The following is a 20,192-nucleotide window of genomic DNA, read 5'->3' on the forward strand; positions in this document are numbered from 1 at the left end:
ACAGTATCATGCAAATTCAAGATAAGGCTTACTACACCTATATAACCAACTTGGTCTTTGTAAGGAATCTTGACCCCCCCTTCTATGCTTGACCCCACTGGGGTAATCATAGGTAGGGGGTCCCTATTGCCGACGTCATGTCACGTGACACCCCCGCGACAAATAAGGAAAATTTCACCTGATTGGCCCATGACCCCGAGACAGAAAGAGAATTTTTCTACTCGGCTCCTGATTGGTCAAAAAATCGCGCCCCGTTCTCACCGCTCACCTCTGACCATTACAGAAAATGGAGCTGTGCCCAAGGGCCCCCTGTACTATTCAGTCATAGCCTCATTAAAGTACTCCAAAAACTTCTATATTCGCTTTCAACTGTGTTTCTTGGTTTGAATTTATTGAACATTCACCCTCTGATCCATTCAAAAGTAAGGGCCCCCAAATTGATACCGTAGTACTCTCGTAACACCCCCGGGCCAAATCGTTAATTTTTGCTCATGCCATTAAAATACTCCAAAAACGTTTATATGCCTTTCACCAGTGTATTTTTTGGTTTTCATCTATTGAACATTCATCCTCCGTACCTCCCATAAGTAGGGGACCCCCTTCTTGATGCCTTAGACTCATCTTAAAAGCACGAGAAAAAACAGGTTAGGATAGGGCACCAGTTCCTCAGGTACATCCTGGGTGGTGGGCCCTTGGTACCCCTGGGGGGGGGGGAATGGACCACCCACCCTGCCAGCCAGCCAGCCAGGTGCGCGTCCAGCACATCCTGACCCAACTGCTTGAAAAAGATTTTCACGATCTGGCCCCCGGGAGTCGAGTCGGCATGGAAGTGCCCAACCGTTTCTAAAAATCGATTCCCCATGTGTCTCCTTTTACACTACTTACTAGGTCCACACCACCATGGTCCTCTCCATACCAGGTCCATACCACCATGGTCCTCACTATACCAGGTCCATACCACCATGGTCCTCAACTTACCACAATGGTCCACACAACACTAGGTCCACACCACCATGGTCCTCACCATACCAGGTCCATACCACCATGGTCCTCACCATACTAGGTCCACACCACCTGCATCACGGTCCTCACCATACCAGGTCCACACCACCACCAGCATCATGGTCCTCAATATACCAGGTCCACACCACCACCAGCATCATGGTCCTCACCATACCAGGTCCACACCACCAGCATCATGGTCCTCACCATACCAGGTCCACACCACCACCAGCATCATGGTCCTCACCATACCAGGTCCACACCACCACCAGCATCATGGTCCTCACCATACCAGGTCCACACCACCAGCATCACTGTCCTCACCATACCAGGCCCACACCACCAGCATCAAGGTCCTCACCATACCAGGTCCACACCACCAGCATCATGGTCCTCACCATACCAGGTCCACACCACCAGCATCATGGTCCTCACCGTACCAAGTCCACACCACCAGCATCATGGTCCTCACCAAACCAGGTCCATACTACCATGGTCCTCACTATTCCAGGTCCATACCACCATGGTCCTCACCATACTAGGTCCACACCACCATGGTCCTCACCATACCAGGTCCATACCACCATGGTCCTCACCATACTAGGTCCACACCACCAGCATCACGGTCCTCACCATACCAGGTCCACACCACCACCAGCATCATGGTCCTCACCATACCAGGTCCACACCACCAACAGCATCATGGTCCTCACCATATCAGGTCCACACCACCAGCATCACGGTTCCCACTGTACCAGGTCCACACCACCAGCATCATGGTCCTCACTATTCCAGGTCCATACCACCATGGTCCTCACCATACTAGGTCCACACCACCATGGTCCTCACCATACCAGACCCATACCACCATGGTCCACACCATACCACCATGGTCCACACCATACTAGGTCCACACGACCATGGTCCTCACCATACCAGGTCCATACCACCGTGGTCCTCACCATACTAGGTCCACACCACCAGCATCACGGTCCTCACCATACCAGGTCCACACCACCACCAGCATCATGGTCCTTACCATACCAGGTCCACACCACCAGCATCACGGTCCCCACCATACCAGGTCCATACCACCGTGGTCCTCACCATACTAGGTCCACACCACCAGCATCACGGTCCTCACCATACCAGGTCCACACAACCAGCATCATGGTCCTCACCATACCAGGTCCACACCACCAGCATCACGGTCCTCACCATACCAGGTACATACCACCAGCATCAAGGTCCTCACTATACCAGGTCCACACCACCAGCATCATGGTCCTCACCATACCAGGTCCACACAACCAGCATCATGGTCCTCACCATACCAGGTCCATACCACCACCAGCATCACGGTCCTCACCATACCAGGTCCACACCACCAGCATCAAGGTCCTCACTATACCAGGTCCACACAACCAGCATCACGGTCCTCACCATACCAGGTCCACACCACCACCAGCATCACGGTCCTCACCATACCAAGTCCACACCACCAGCATCAAGGTCCTCACTATACCAGGTCCACACAACCAGCATCACGGTCCTCACCATACCAGGTCCACACCACCACCAGCATCACGGTCCTCACCATACCAGGTCCACACCACCAGCATCAAGGTCTTCACTATACCAGGTCCACACCACCAGCATCATGGTCCTCACCATACCAGGTCCACACCACCACCAGCATCATGGTCCTTTGCAGAATGAAATATGCAACATTGCTGGCGTCTCTTTTATTCAACCTCCTCTAAGTATTGATCCTTCCCAAACCACATCCGGTCAACATGTCAACAGTGTTCTCACAATAAATGAGGCCTAACACTGACCGTCTCATATTGCTCTTGAGGTCACGTCTGTGACTCGCTGCCTCTACTGGAGTCCTGTGTAGCCACACCTTGCCTACCCTGACCGCTGACCCAGATTGCCTCCCGCTCACTGGCTCCAATCCATTTGCCACTTACATACTCCTCTTCACGCTCCATCCACTACTTACGCCGCCGGTACGTTGAGAGACTAACTAATGTTTACAAAATAATGTGGATACAACATTGTTGCCAGTAAGTTATGGATGGTCATGGTGCGAGGATGTACTCGCCAGGCAGGTATTGTGGGTCTCGCTTCATGCAGGTCGGCATTCAATCCCCGACCGTCCAAGTGGTTGGGCACCATTACTTTCCCCCCGTTCCATCCCAAATCCTTATCCTGACCCCTTCCCAGCTCTATAAATTCGTAAGAGCTTGGCGCTTTCCCCTGATAATTAAAAAAAATAGATATTAAAAAATTATTTAATTTAGTGTAATTTTACTTATGATGTATAATTGATTTAATTATTAATTAATGGATGGTCATAGTATAAAGTGGAACTAATAGGAAGGTTTAAATGGTTCCAGCAAGAAATAAGAAATAAAGACTTAAATATAATGCATACGTTATTGCATGGCAATAACTTAAGCATTTGGATTTTATATACAAATTTTATTTTAATTGCAATATTTTATCTCTTTTCTATTACAGTGAAGAACATTGCTAGGAGCAAGAGCAGTATCTGATGAGTACAGCAGTTGTTGCAAGACCAGGCGACAGAGCAGTGCCTGAGAACAGCAGCAGCAACACAGGAATAAGCTGCACATCCATAAGTACTCTATAGCAGCAGCAGTTGTGGCCAGAGCCAAAGATGAGTCAACACCACCACAATGGCCACCGGAAACAACACAACAAGAAAGTCAGGATTAACAGTGCAAGGAAGAGGCAGAGTTTGGTGACGACTTCTGCAATGTTGCGGCTGTTTATTGTGATGGCTGCTACGGTGTCTCTTGTCCACACCCTGCCTGTCCCGGCCCCTGCTGACACCCTGCCTCTCCAGGCCCCTGCTGATACTCTGCCTCTCCAGACCTTTGCTGATATCCTGCCTCTCCCGGCCCCTGCTGACTCCCTGCCTCTCCCGGCCCCTGCTGACACCCTGCCTCTCCAGGCCCCTTCTGACACCGTGCTTGTTAGTATGGTGCCTGATGGCACAGTACCTGCTGACATGGTGACTGTTGACATGGAGTTAGTTGACATGATTCCTACTAACACTCTGCCTGTTGGCACGGTGCTTGCTGATATCCTGCCGGTTGAAACGTTGTCTGCTGGCACTCTGCCTGCTGACATGGTACCTGCTGATCCATCATCTGGTGACTCATCGCCTGCTGATCCATCATCTGGTGACTCATCGCCTGCTGATCCATCATCTACTGACCCATCACCTGCTGATCCATCACATGCTGACCTGACAACTGCCTACCTGTTTCCATCTACTCTGTCCTCAACTTATCCAACTCGTCAAGGTATGTGTTATCATGTTATGAACAAGGCTGTTCTTCATAATTTAAAATAACAAAGGTTCATTAACGTAGGTGAAATTGCACACTAGATGAGAACAGATTACTTACAAAGCACATGTGGCATGTTAAATATGCAAATGAAGGTTTATGATTAAGTAAACAGTCAGCATATGCAAATTGACCAGTAGACATGTAATGTGTTAAGTTAACATGGGAAATTGAATGTTTTATTTATTTCTTATTTGTGATGGCAGCATTTTGAAATGTTAGTACCAAATTTGGAATAACATACAAATCCTGTTATATGTCTATGTAATAACGTATCAAGAAACTAGGCTAATGTCTTGATATGTTTCATGCATTAGGTTATAGTTTTTCTTGTGATTCACAGAGACAAGCGTAATAGATCATAGGCAGTTCGTAAGCAAAGTTACCATACCTTAAGAATTATAAAGTAATTGAACAGAGGTGCCCTATGTCCATATAGCTTTAATTTAATGGTCGACAGAGAATTGTCATGAAATTTCATACACCAGCTGAAGGTGCAATTCTGCTACATTTCCAGCTGTGGTGTAAAGGGACGGATGTATACCACTGATTTCAGAAATATTATACTTTGTAACGGGTTTTTCGTGGCTGGCAATATACTACATACCTGGAGATGTTTCATTGTTATTAGGTATATATAATACATGCTACGTTACCTGTTATTTTAGCTAAACGTGTCTGTTAAAGTATACTTGGCTACACGGAGTGAGAAAGCTAGCAACTTTTCTGCCTCCCAGAGTTAAAAGTCAGTTTGTCTATAGAAGTAGTAGATATAGAACATGTACTACTGGGCAACTACTCCAACAATTAATTACTCTTTTTACCTTTAAGTTAAATAATTGTTTTAGGGTCAAGTATTCAATAAGTGGGTTACAATTTAAGATAAAAATATTTCCACTGTTTTATATAAAGTAATAAAAATTTTATTGTCAATAAAAATTTGAGAAACTGCATAAGTGACAAAAATCTTGTAAACTCTTTCTATAAGTTTCTAACGAGGGAAAGATTTTTCCACATGGTAGGGAGAAATAACAGGTAGAGTAAGCTAGCTTTACCATTAAATAATATCAACACAATACAATATCTTGAATTTGGAAATTTTAACACCAGAACGATAGCCTAGTTAATAAAATAAAGTCAACAATTGAATCGTGACAAACACGATTTGTATTATTTGAAATTTAAAACAGTCTAATCTTTCCACATTTGACACAATTCAATGCTGCACAATAATCACAATTATGAGCACATTAAATTTATCATCAAACTATAAAGAATTATGTTATCAAGATAATTATTAATAAGTTAATAGTAATATTATTAATAATTATTTACCATTTACCACTGATAAATGTGTAAATATAGAAAATGTTAAGGAATGGGAGCTTGCTGCTCCAAAATTACATCGGAATTTGACATAGAGTTACTTAGGCCAAAAACTGAAGCACAATAAATCGTAGCGGCTCGCAAAATGTTCGTACTCTGTTTTCTGTTAGTGGGTCCTCGTGTAGGGTAATTTCAGGTAATTTAGTACATCAGTTTAGAACGTTAGAAACGTATGGGAGAATGGGCTGGAGCAGCGAGCAGCCCTTCGTCTGCATCATATGGATACTTAAATCCCTGTTATTGGGTCGGTATAAGAGCGATTGACTGAACACTTTACCTCTCTCCCTAATATTAACTTGATATACTTATGCAACTACAATGCTCTTCACCTGACAATTTATAATCATTACTGACTATGTCTTGAAGTTTGAGTTAAAGAGGCAGAAAGGGACCTCAGGAATCCTCAAGTTGTGCCTTCGGCCTGTAATCTGACGTTACAGTGATTGTCAGGTGAGTATAACATCTCTATCTCCATGCACATATTATCTGGATCCATTTATTCATGTATAATTATATATTCAGATGATGAGTCATAATAACGTGGCTGAAAAATGTTTACCAAACCACTCACTAGAAATTTAAGAGACGACGACGTTTCGGTCCGTCCTGGATCATTATCAAGTCGATTGTGATGAGACGCGGGAGGCAAGGGCATTAAGTAGGCAAGAGAGAGAAATGAGGAGATGGAAATTTTAGAGGAAGATAAGAGCAAGGCAAAAGGTACGGAAGGTAAAGTGTAATAAAGGGTGTAATAATAGGAATAAGAAAGGGATCGTAAGAGAAAGAAAAACAAAGATAAAAGGAAGGGTAGGATTATGTTAGGTCACGTTTGTTGAAAGTGTAAGCCATTTGAATACATACTGTGAAAGGGAAGAGTCAACAGCAACAAAGTCAGGACTAGGTTGTGTATCAGAGCCGATTCGACAAGACGGCGTCTGTGTAGAGGTAGGAAAGTTTATTTTTGTGGAAGACCAATGAATTGGATGATTAGGATCTCTAACATGCCAGAAGATTACTGATTACAGACATAACAAAGTGCATAGTGACCCGCTGGAAAATTGAAAATAGTCATTAACAATAGAACTTTGTGTTAAATAGAGAATAAACGGGAGACCGCGTGTGAGCCAGTGAACGAGGCTTTGTGTACATGCGTGTATTAGGAAAAAACAAAAAAATAGTGAACGGTGATTCGTGGAACAGTGATGTGGAACGGGTATCACAACAACATATAAGTTGGAAGTGAATATTATAAATATAGAATACTAGAAATATAGAATAGTAGCAAGAGGCGGCATCAGTGGTTATAAATCGGGTAACTGGAAACTGGTGACATCAACCTGGGCCACAAGAGGTCTCCTGTACTGACCGGGGGACCAGCCTCGCTACCTACGCTAAGTACCTGCCATAAAGTTTGAACAAAATAACATACATAATATTACAAATATACGGTATACATATAATATTATAAATATTAAACATATAAATATATATACATATATATTGTTAAAAATATACAATATACATATAATATTATAAATATATAGATATATACAACAAAACAAGGCAATATGGGAGTAAATAAACAAATTTGTGGCCACTGTAACAACTTCTTAAAGACGAAGGTAACGGGAATTGAATGTTATATCTGTAAGACTAGATTCCATTCGGCTTGTACAGGAGTGAGTAACACTACGCACTGAGAGCTGGCCACTTGCTCTGGGTGTGTAAAAATGACCTGCCAGCTTGGAATATCCTAAAAAACCTTCTAGATAACATGACGCATGATCGGAAAACATCATTCATTGGAAGCCTACCAGCCATCCAGAAGGAGTGGGAAAGGAACAACAATTCTAATATACAAGGGGCGGAGGCTATAGTCAGGGATGAAACTAAGGCTGAAGCTCAGGAAGTTGTAAACTCTGACTCAGTAGGCCAGGATGTAGATGACAGTAAACTAGAAAGTGTACCAACAGCACTGACAGCTCGATAGGTACAGACACTACGACGGTTCCCGATAGAGCATTTCAGAACAGAAGGACAGACTTATGCAAATTTTATGCAAAGGGCATATGCAGACATAGATATGCTGGTAATAAGAAAGGATTAGAATGCAGTTACCAACATCCAAAAAAATGTTTAAATATGCTTAGGAAAGGTGAGTGTCGATTTGGATCAATATGAAGGTTTTTCCATCCTGACATGTGCCAAACCTCACTGAAGGACAGAAAATGCTATGACCTCAGCTGCCCACACTTTCACGTGAAAGGCACGGAACGCTACATAACGAGTGGCAAGCAGGATAATGAATTTGGAGGAAACTCTAAAAAAATTTATACCAGACCGGCAGAGAATTCAAAAGGAGCAGCATGGAGAGTGTATGGAACTGGATGCCAGATCCACTTGCAATCCAGAATTACAGATACAATTACCCACCGAAAGGGAACTACAACTACGACAGAAAACTGCCCTACAACAATCAGTACTGGTCAGAACAAACTCATTATGTCCACGAATAATGGACTTGCCGAAAAAGTCTCCCATTCAAACTATCACTAATAGAGTAACCTCATTCATCTTTGCCAACATACAAGGACTGAAAACAAGAACAAACAACAAAGTACAGTTCATAAATGGGCTCCTCACGGAGTCAAATGCAGTATTTGGAGCTTTCACAGAAACCCATGCAGGGGAATTGTGGGACAGTGAGATCTGGATTCCAGGATATAACCTATACAGGTGTGATAGGAAAATTAGGTCACATGGAGGAGTGGGTCTGTATATTAGGGAAGACCTTGTATGCTCGGAGCTCCTAAACGTTACAAATGAGGTAATAGAGGTACTGGGATTAAAAATAGAGAAAATAAATTTAGTGATTATACTAATATACAAACCGCCAGATGCAACGGCTGAGGAATTCACAGAACAGATAAACAAAATAGAGAATAGCCTTGATAATTTGGAGAACCCGATACCTGATATTGTCTTCCTAGGTGACTTCAACTTGCCTAGTCTCAGGTGGAAAATAGCAAACAATAATATTATACCAGGAAATCTATCAGGACCTAACCAACCACAGATTAGAGAACTACTTAGATTCTGTGACAAATTTTCACTCAATCAGCAGATATCGGAGCCAACGAGAAATTATAATATTCTAGATCTGGTCTTTACGAACAATGAAGACATTATCAGATACATTACGATATCAGATACCACATACTCTGATCACAAACTCATTGAAGTGCAAACGACCATCAATACTCAGAATAGACCTAAAACGTTGATAAAGCGAGAGGGGCTATTCAGTAAATTCAATTTTAATAATAAAAGGATAGACTGGGAGATAATAAACAGGGAACTTACAAACATTCCATGGGGAACTGTTCTAAATAATACAAGTCCTACAGAAGGAATAGAAAAACTGACTTCAGAAGCGTATCAAGTCTGTCTGAAACATGTTCCTTTGAGGAAAGCCAGAAAGAGATCTAACGTAGAAAGAGAACGCAGACGACACTATAAACGCAGGAAAAAAATAACGGAACTGCTTATGCAGACACGAATTTCCCGTCAAAGAAGGAATAATTTAAATAGGGAGATTGAAGAAATCGAGCGGAAATTGAAACACTCATATGAAACTGAAGAAAGGCAGTTAGAACAGAAAGCAATTCAGGAAATAAAGAAAAATCCAAAATATTTCTTCTCATATGCGAAATCAAAAGCAAAAACCACTGCCAGTATTGGACCTATTCGTACAAAAGAAGGTTCATACACGGAGGATGACAAAGAAATTAGTGAAATCCTAAAAAAGCAGTATGAGGACATGTTTAGCACTCCAATAAACAACATGAAGGTGGAAGATCCAGACAATTTCTTTATGCGGGATATTCAAACCCCTGTAAATATAACTGATATAAACACGAGCGCACTAAATTTTGAAAAAGAAATTGAAAACATGCCCATGTACTCGGCCCCAGGTCCAGACTCATGGAATTCAATATTTATAAAGAAAGGCAAAGTGCCGGTAGCACAGGCACTCAGTATAGTGTGGAGGAAGAGCTTGGACACGGGGAAGATACCAGATGCACTTAAAGTAGCAGACATAGCCCCTCTACACAAGGGAGGGAGCAAAGCAATGGCAAAAAATTATAGACCAGTTGCACTAACATCGTACATCATAAAAGTATTTGAGAGAGTGATTAGGAGTCAGGTCACCAATTTCATGGAGACCAATGACCTTCACAACCCAGGCCAATATGGATTTCGAGCGGGAAGATCGTGCCTCTCACAGCTACTTGAGTACTACAACAAAGTCACTGAGGCATTAGAAGAGAAACAGAATGCTGATGTGATATACACGGACTTCGCAAAGGCTTTCGATAAATGTGACCATGGCGTGATAGCACACAAAATGAAGTCAATGGGAATAACCGGTAAAGTAGGACGCTGGATACTCAGTTTTCTGTCAAACAGGACTCAGCTAGTAACTGTCAACCATATAAAATCTAGTCCAAGTGCAGTGAAAAGCTCTATTCCTCAGGGTACAGTCCTTGCACCGCTGCTTTTCCTTATTCTCATATCAGATATAGACAAAAATACAAGTCACAGGTTCGTATCATCCTTTGCAGATGACACAAAAATCAGTATGAAAATTACCTCGGCTGAGGACATTGAAAAACTTCAAGCTGATATTAATAAAGTTTTCGACTGGGCATCAGAAAACAACATGATGTTTAACAGTGATAAATTCCAGGTACTCAGGTACGGTAAAAATGAGGACCTTAAACATAATACAGAGTACAAAACACAATCAAATGTACCCATAGTAGGAAAACAGCATGTAAAGGATTTGGGAATAATAATGTCTGACGACCTAACGTTTAAGGAGCATAACCAAGCAAATATTGCGACAGCCAGAAAAATGATAGGATGGATTACGAGAACTTTCAAATCCAGGGATCACATCACAATGGTTGTACTCTTCAAGTCACTTGTGTTGTCCCGTCTTGAGTACTGCTCAGTACTCACTTCCCTTTTCAGAGCAGGAGAGATTGCTGAAATAGAGGGAATACAGAGAACATATACGGCACGCATAGACGCAATAAAGCACCTAAATTATTGGGATCGTCTCAAAGCCCTCCAAATGTACTCACTAGAAAGAAGACGAGAGAGATATCAAATAATATACACCTGGAAGATACTGGAGGGCCAAGTACCAAATCTACACAGTAAAATAACAACGTACTGGAGTGAACGATATGGAAGAAAATGTAGAATAGAACCAGTGAAGAGCAGAGGTGCCATAGGCACAATCAGAGAACACTGTATAAACATCAGAGGTCCGCGGTTGTTCAACGTCCTCCCAGCAAGCATAAGAAATATTGCCGGAACAACCGTGGACATTTTCAAGAGGAAACTAGATTTATTCCTCCAAGGAGTGCCGGACCAACCGGGCTGTGGTGGGTATGTGGGCCTGCGGGCCGTTCCAAGCAACAGCCTGGTGGACCAAACTCTCACAAGTCAAGCCTGGCCTCGGGCCGGGCTTGGGGAGTAGAAGAACACCCAGAACCCCATCAACCAGGTATCAACCAGGTATCAACCAGAAGAGAGCATTGCTTGTGTCTGCGGACTTAACTCTTCTTTTGCGTTCCTTTTGTCTGTCATTTAGTGTTCGGCCAGTTTCACCAAAGTATTGGAGAGGACAAGACGAACAGCGAATAGAGTAGACACCAGCAGCATTAGAAGCAGGAGGAGCAGTGTGAACTACATTGCTATGAAGTGTGTTAGTTTGTCGAAAGGCGAGATTTATGTCAAGAGGACGAAAGGTATTAGTAGGAGTTTTAAGTTCAGAAATGAAGGGAAGGCAGAGCAGTGCTAATTGTGTTGGAAGTAGGTTTTGGGATGAAAGAAATTTCGTTTAGCTTGAGAATAGACACAGTTGTTAAAATAAAACGGGTAACCAAGGCGAGAGAATGATTTGTAGATAAAGGAAATTTCAGAATCAAGAACCTGAGGGTTGCTGATGCGTAGAGCGCGGAGGAAGAAAAACAAGAATATTTTTCCGAAGAGGATGATGGTAGGAAAGGAAGTGAATGTACTTGAAAATGGTCCAGGCCGGACCGAAACGTCGTCGTCCCTTCAATTTCTAGTGTGTGGTTTGGTCAACATAATTATATATTCTTACTCAAATGCTGGCTACATAGTATAACATCAACCAAACACTGGTAGTGATCTGTTCACACTTGTATGTCTACATAACTTTATTGTGCAATTAGCACAGACCTTAATAATCTAAAATTCAAATCCCATTGTGCTGATGAAAATTTTCTATTGAAATGATAATTAACGTTAAGCAATAAACTCACTTGTAGGTCTCCGATTCTCGTACATTATATATGAGAATGTATAGTCTTCAACAAAATAATGCCTGTAGCCTCTTCACTTTCAAACTATGTATTGTAGTATTGGATTAACCACCCTGAAAAAACTCATTAACTTTGACATTTGGGATTACGGAGCATTTTGGTTTCAAATTTCCATTTACATGATACACATGAGCAAAGTAAAATTTTTCCATTTGTCCCAATTTACATTCCATGCGGTTGTGATCCATGGGTCTTTCAATTTTTACCGAGTCCTCAGTACTCCAGTTCACACATGATCTTCGTATCGACTGTGCATTCCCTCTCCTCGACATATACGTCAAGACCAGAGACGCCACCTTCACTACTGACGTCTACATGACACCAACAATCATGGGTGTGTGTGTGTGTGTGGATGGCCTCAGTGAGTGACGCTACTGATACAAGACCAGTGTGATGAACTCATACACACTTAGACCTCTCACCCACTGCACAAACTGCACCTAGCGCACTAAGAATGGGAGAATATGGTGCAAGCCCAAGTAAACTATGGATAAACAAAGAAGTGAGCACCTGTATTACGAAGTATCTAAATAAATTGTACAACTCCACCCACACCAGCAGACGCCCTCACACAAGTTAGTCAGTAAACTAGCCGGACATTCAAGAAAATAGGCAAGCAGGCAGTCAGGCTGACATGAAGGCAAGATGGTAGGCAGGGAGGCAGAAAGGCAGACATAGAGGCAAGCGATCTGGAAGGCAGGCAATCAGTAAGGAAGACAGGCTTGCAGAATGGCCTAAATGCAGGAGGTGAAGCAGAATGACAATCAGGCTGATAGGTTTGCAAAATGGCAGGCAGGTTGACAGGATGGCATGGAGTCTGCGAGGCAGGATTGCAGGCAGGCTGGGAGGCATGATTCAGGCAGGAAGGATGAGAGGCATGTTGGTAGGACAGCAGATTAACTGGCAGGCGGGACGTCCTGCAGACTTGCAGAAAGGCTGGCAGATTGGCAGACAGGCTGTGATGTGGGATATCTGGGCTTGACTCATTTTATTTAATTATTAAATTAATGAAATCAATTACGAAGGACCACCCACTTTTAAGAAAAGAGGGAAACTAATAAAAAGTGATCATTAGAAACACAAGGAAGAACCAGTGTCTATGGATAAATATTAGAAAGCATAATCACTTAAATAATTAATGGGCTGTATGGTTAATTAACTCAAGTCAGAGCCTCAAACACCTACATTGGGGGGTATTGCTGGAACTTCATATACGTCTAGGAACTAGTGTGGTTCGTGCACCAGTTCATTGTTTGATAAATAATATTGTGATCAAAATATTAAAGAATCAATAGGAATTACCAATAGAAATTATAAAGATTATTAGCATTAGAAAGCAATCATCTAAATAAACACATATTATCTCCAGTGTACATGACGAGTATTCAATTAGATAGAATCATTAACAAATAGCAAAAATTGGAGTAATTAAATGTGTACAAAAAGTCTTAGCTTTAAGACGATTTCTATGACATCATTCACGCCTCGTCCTCGTGATCTCAGGATTTCCACTTAGAAGCCCTTAGAGGTGAATAACACGAATGTAGGTAACAGCTCATTGACTCCTCACATACGAGCTGTAATTTAAGAGATATTACGTAGCATTGAACTTGGCTACTTAAATCTCAATATTCATGAAATATAAAATAAAAATTAGTGCGGTACTAACGTTGGATTTTTTGTAGTCGTTCGATATAACGACAGGCTGCCCACGACATATACAATCTCTAATGATGCATCAAAAAAGAACTATATACTTATCGAAAGGTGCAAATTATGCTGAAGCCTGCCGGTATCGCGTCTCAGTCTCAAACTTCCACAATGTCGTATACGTGGGTGATAGCTTGGCTTGAATATAAACGCGTTATTAGTTGACCGAGCACTGCAGATCACGTAGAATAATAATTATTCATTCTGGGTTGAGTATCAGTGTAATTCTTGCTGATAATCTCAACGTCACATGTCTCAGACTCTGACGCCACGACCTTTGTTGCTCAATTCCGCAACACGAGTACACCACGCACACACACAATGGCGTCTCTCCTCCTTCTCCAACCCGCGTCTAACATTCACCACAGAAATTATTTATCACGAATAATACTATTTCGCGCAATTGTGGCTGAAAGACTTTAATAAAGACTGGGTTGTAATTCTAGGGATTTAAATATTATTACTTTCTCGTCTCATGGTGGTAAACAAGAAATGGAGAAAATTTTAGTTTTCTCCATGGCATTCACGCGTGACGGTAAATTTCTTACTTGATAACAATTGTAACTAAAAACTCTGGATTTGGAATTATCTGGGAGTTATGTTATCCATAAATAATTATCACACGGAATACTGATGATTTTAGAGAATCACATTCAATTCTCTAACACACTGACTATAAATGTGTTTAACTAGATATAATCTGACGCAATACTGGTGCTTGGTTTCGTAAGACTTCCAGTATCCATATGCAGATATAATAATTAGTTTATGTGAACATTACTGTTAGTAAGTTTTAGTAACTACTGTAATTAGTATATTTTGAAACTGATTTATTATAATATAATAGTATTGTATTAGTGTTGGAAATTTCCAACATAACTCCGGGGGGAGATTTATCGGGTCGCAGTGCAATGTTGAGTACTGACATGCCTATCCTGAAGTTAGTATTAATGTTAATAAGTTAGTATGTTGATACACACATAACGGATGTCCTGTAATTGTCAAGGACATACAAGAAACTTAAGTCTTGCAAAGAAATTCATGTTGAATGGAACATGTTATTGGAAATCATCTAAAGTTAATGACTAATAAAGCCTACAATAAACTCTGGGACTGGTGTCGCTATGACATGTAATGTTTATGTTACTAAGTCTTATAGTCTTGTAAACTCTCAGATACTCTAGACGAAATAATGTTATTATTAACAGCCTATACAACAAATTAAGAATTAAATCATACAATTTAAAGTAACTGAGAATCCACTGTGATGAGAATGTTCTGGGTCATTGTGACTTGTAACGATTTGTTACTTGACATCACAACACAGTATCATCATGATTACTTAAATTGGATGGGAAATTATTTGCTCTTGGTCGGAGTATAATAGGCTTGTAGTTTCCGTTTGCATTGTTGAGCAGCAGCTCTAGTGAAGCGGTTGCTCGGTGGATCAGAATTGTTGTCCTCGGAAACTGTTGGTGAAGCTGGTTCTGGTAAACACTCTCATTCTGCTAATTCGAGAGGTACCAACTTCTCTAAGGTTTTTAGGGTAGTGTTGCCTCGGCATAAAACCTTGATTACTCTCAGGATGCCTTGGTGATCTGGGTGGATAGCAACAATTTTGCCTATGGGCCACTCGGACCTTGGTCCATCACTGTCAACCAATACTAGGTCTCCTGGTTTAAGTTGTACTTTATTATAGGGACTCGAAGCTCCGTAGTGGTACTCTCGTAGAGCTGTGAGGTACTCTCGAGTCCACACCTCATTCCACCTTTCAATTACTCTTGAAAGATGTTGGTAACTTTCTACTAAGTCACTCCTGGTTACATGTGAAGGGTCGACGGGGTCCTCTTCTGCCAAAGGTATTAGAGGGCTCAGCAGGCCTCCATGTATTAAGTGTGAGGGACTCAGAGGTTCTCTCTGTGAGAAATCATCTGATAGGTATGTTAATGGGCGATTGTTGACTCGCGCCTCGATTTCCACGACAAGTGTTTGGAGTTCGGAGTAACTAATTTTCTGTCGATGCAAGGCCATACACTTCTTGACAGTTCCTATCATACGTTCGTAGAACCCACCTTGCCAGGGGGCTCTGGGAGTAATAAATTTCCAGTGGCATTGTCGTCTTTGCAGGACTGACTGCACTTCTGGATGATTCCATACCTCTCGCAGACAGGCTTCTCCTGCTACAAAATTTGAACCATTGTCTGATATCATTAGTTTGGGACAGGATCTGCGAGCTGCAAATCTACGAAAAGCTTGGATGAAGGCTTCAGCACTCATGTCCGAAGTCACTTCCAGATGTACGCCTCGCGTGGTAGCACACGTGAAGAGGCAAATATAAGCTTTCACTGGTATCTTATCTGGATTGCCAGTGAGAAGTAAGGCTCCTGTGTAATCGACACCAGTGGTCTCAAAGGGACGAAGATGAACTACTCTTTCTTCAGGGAGTGATGGAGGTCCTGGGTAAGGACACACTGGAGCATCGTATCTTTTGCAGATCACACAGAATTTAATAATTGATTTGACTGTTTGACGACCTTGAGGATCCTCCTCTTGTAAACCTACTCTAAGGAAAGCTTTACTGATATCAGCAGTATAAGCAAAAATACCAGTACGGAATCGTAATAACACATCATGTAGCCTTTGTGTTAGGCTAGGTCCCGTTTGGAGACATTCATTCAAAGACACGCTGTTGGGCTTCACTTTTGCACTACAATTGAAGACAATACGTATTGGTGTCGTCAATGAACCTTTCACCACAGCGTGATGGGGTAAATAGTGACCTATTTTTTGGTCATCATTATCAACAACCTCGATAAATTTACTGTTGAGTTGTTGTTGGATTAGTTGATGATACATGTTCAGTTTGTCTGGCTGCTTCTTCAGCCATATTAATTGAGACTGTAATTGTGAGGCTGCCATGAAATAATTAACTGGAAGTTGTGGATGATTCAACTTCCATGGTAGTCTCACTCAGTATTGTTTATCTTTATAGACAACTGTATCCAGATATTGTTGGTAAGTCCACATATCATCAGGGCTTGGTTGTTCAGGGATAATACCTAGAGTGTCTAAATCCCACAGACGATGTACAGGTGGGTCAGACTCAATATCTTCAGATATTTCTCTGAAATGTAGGGGTGACTGTTCCAAGCCTAGTCACGCCACTATTGTATTGTTAGATTGTTGGTTGGTTGACGCTGGATTTTGTTGGAAAAGCACCGGTCCAGTAAGCAATTTGCCTCCAGCAGATGACAACAAATTCATTCCGTGTTGTCTGGTGCATCCCGTTATAAATTTATAATAATGGTCAGCGCCTATAAGTATTCCAACATCTGTGAGGCAGTCAGAATTTATTTTGTAGTCTGCTAGCCTCATGCTGTTTCGTTTAAGATATTTCGCAGTGCGAGCTAATCCTGTGACCTGCAGGTCTGTAGGAAGTTTGTCTACTACTACCGCTTGTATTGGACTAGTGGAAGATCCAAGTCTCACTAATACCTTAACTACTTGGTATTCACGAGGTCCACTATTAGTCAAGAAACCAGAAATATTCAATCTCACACTTTTGGCAGGTTTTAATTTTAACTGCTCGACTAATTGTTGTGTAATGAAGGTTTTCTGTGATCCTTGATCAAAAAGACCTCTAGTGTTAACTCTAGATTTCCTGTTAATTAATCTAAGTTGAGCTGTAGGCAGAGTGGTATTATTGCCTGACTAAATAGCAAGTACATTTATTTCTTGATGTACCTTGCAATATTGTACTGTGGTAGAGTTCGTGGAATTCTCCGTAGTTGTCATGGATTGGGTAGAAGTTTTTCTACATAAGGCATAATGATGTATACCTTTGTTGCATCTACTGCATGAACGTAGTTGCACTACACATTTACTGGGATCATGAGAACCCATGCACTTGGTGCACCTGTGTATTTCTTGTAACCGTTTAATCCTGGTATTAAAGTTAGGAAAAACAGTGCATTGGTAGGTGGCATGTTCTTGACTACAGAACAGAAACCTTATCTCTCTGGTTGACTTTGTCCCTTTAGTAGACAAGTCATTGGTTACACCAAAAGGAGATACTGAATAAGTACCTACATTACCACTCCCTTTTCCAGTGGATGGAGCAGTCCTAGGTTTAAATTTATTAGACTTATTTAAAGTCGTTTTGGGTTTGACTGAAGTGTCAATATTAGCTGAGTTACGATGGGAGTTAGTAGAGAAGTTTGAAACACTTTTCCCATCTTGGTTGGGTCTTTGTCTTTCGACTAAGGTATGTAGACCTTCTGTAATTTCTTTCAAGGTCAGAAAGGTTTTATTGTACATAGTACACAATTTATCACTATACGTTTCATGACTTTTTTACGAATGTTCTTCTAGAGAATTTTATTGCGAACACGTTGGTACCAAACTGAAATACGTAGCTCGAGAACTAAGGTCAGGAGAGTAAAAAGAGTATACACATTTTTGTTTTTACGCTTACGCGGCAAAACACCGTGAGCATATATGGCTTTTTTTTTACCTTCGCTGGGAGGCTGAAAGTGTATGGGCGAATTTGCTTTCAACAACTTGAAGTAAATCTTCTAATTCAAAGTAGTCAACAGGTGACTGTTGTGACAGATTTTGACATTTAGTAATCTGTCGGGTCAAATGACCTTTCAGACCGATAAGGGTCCTTTTCATTTTCTCAACCGTTTCCATTTTGGTGGGTAAAGGCTGGTTTGACAGTAAATAGTTGTTACTGAGATAACTGGGATATTGACTCATTCAATGGAGTTCAATATCAATAATAATAGCCTAATATATTTGAATAGACTACACTACCTCTTTCAGAGCTTAATTTACCTACCTAACAAGAATAACTAATTATTTTGAGTAGTGCTTGAACTTCACCATTAACTTTCGTCTGGCTAGCTCATCTTTATCACCATTAGATGTAATGGTGATCATTCAGCAGCACTCAAAATGTATACACACAAAATAATGAGTACAAGAAGAAATAATATGGATATACTCTAATCAGAGTTATCTTAAGGTTTAATCCCACCCTTGATAGGATCAGCACAAATGAATAATATATGTACTACTAACTAGCTCAAGCCTAGTCATGAGAATTTCTACCTAAGAGACTACAAATTTATTTTGTCTGTGTTTGTGCCAAATTCAGCACAATCACAGCCTAAATTCCTACCTAATAAAGGTTGGCTAAGATTATTGTGGTGCAGTAATGTGAATATATAGTTGTGCTGTATTTTTGTTTTTTTTTTGGATTTTATAGTTTATATAAATGTGCCACTTGCACACACAAGTGAAAAACAAATTTGTACAGTTAATTTTGGCTTGCTAGCCACAGCCGTTTGTGATAATTGATTGTGTTGATCAATTTGTCAACTACATGTGACCTAGACTCACCTGACAGGTGTACAATATCTCTTGCCAGGTTTTGCCTGTATGGTCTGGCTGTAAATTGGATATAAGTGGCATCTAATCGTACTTGTTTTTTCAGCCTGAAGTTTATGTATTTGGCAGCTCTCTGGTAATATTCTGGTGTTACTCCCCAACGATTATCATTATTCAGTTGGCGAGGTTCCACTAATGTGAATACTACCGAATTGCTGATGAGTTTAAATGAAGAAATTATGGTTTTAAGGTGATTAATCACCTCAGCTGGATGACGAGTAGGATGGATGTCATTACCACCTAAATAAATAATGGTTAGATGGTGAGGCCACTCTAACGCAGGTGTTAGTGTGGAATTGTTATAAAAGTTATGAGCTGTTGCTCCTGGTGACCTAAAGATTCTTACTTCAGTATGAGGTATAGGTCTAAGTGTTGTATGTAATTGACTGTGTCCCACGAGTGCTACCTTATACATGAGGTATAAGTAGCAATGAATTGGTGTGAATTAGGCTAACCTGTGTGTTACGCTGTCGGTAGACACGGTTAATTAATGGGGTTAGTCTAGACTGCTTCACACGGTGATTAGTTATTACTAATTAGTATGTATATATTTATATTTATGTTTATCCGGTTCGATAAGGAACATAATATGGGATATCTGGGCTTGACTCATTTTATTTAATTATTAAATTAATGAAATCAATTACGAAGGACCACCCACTTTTAAGAAAAGAGGGAAACTAATAAAAAGTGATCATTAGAAACACAAGGAAGAACCAGTGTCTATGGATAAATATTAGAAAGCATAATCACTTAAATAATTAATGGGCTATATGGTTAATTAACTCAAGTCAGAGCCTCAAACACCTACATTGGGGGGGGTATTGCTAGAACTTCA

General features: G+C 41.1%; 1 protein-coding gene across 1 annotated transcript in view; it reads left to right on the forward strand.

Moving 5' to 3' along the window:
- Nucleotides 1-3,529: 3,529 nt before the first annotated feature.
- Nucleotides 3,530-20,192, forward strand: part of LOC138360100 (peroxisome proliferator-activated receptor gamma coactivator-related protein 1-like) — a 94,181-nt gene continuing 77,518 nt past the window's right edge. The window contains exon 1 of the mRNA XM_069320042.1: nucleotides 3,530-4,340. Within this exon, the coding sequence (XP_069176143.1) occupies nucleotides 3,689-4,340 (652 nt within the window). The 5' untranslated portion in view covers nucleotides 3,530-3,688. The remainder of the gene's footprint in view (nucleotides 4,341-20,192) is intronic.

This window comes from Procambarus clarkii, unplaced genomic scaffold (assembly GCF_040958095.1).
Source record: "Procambarus clarkii isolate CNS0578487 unplaced genomic scaffold, FALCON_Pclarkii_2.0 HiC_scaffold_95, whole genome shotgun sequence".
Lineage (NCBI taxonomy): Eukaryota > Metazoa > Arthropoda > Malacostraca > Decapoda > Cambaridae > Procambarus > Procambarus clarkii.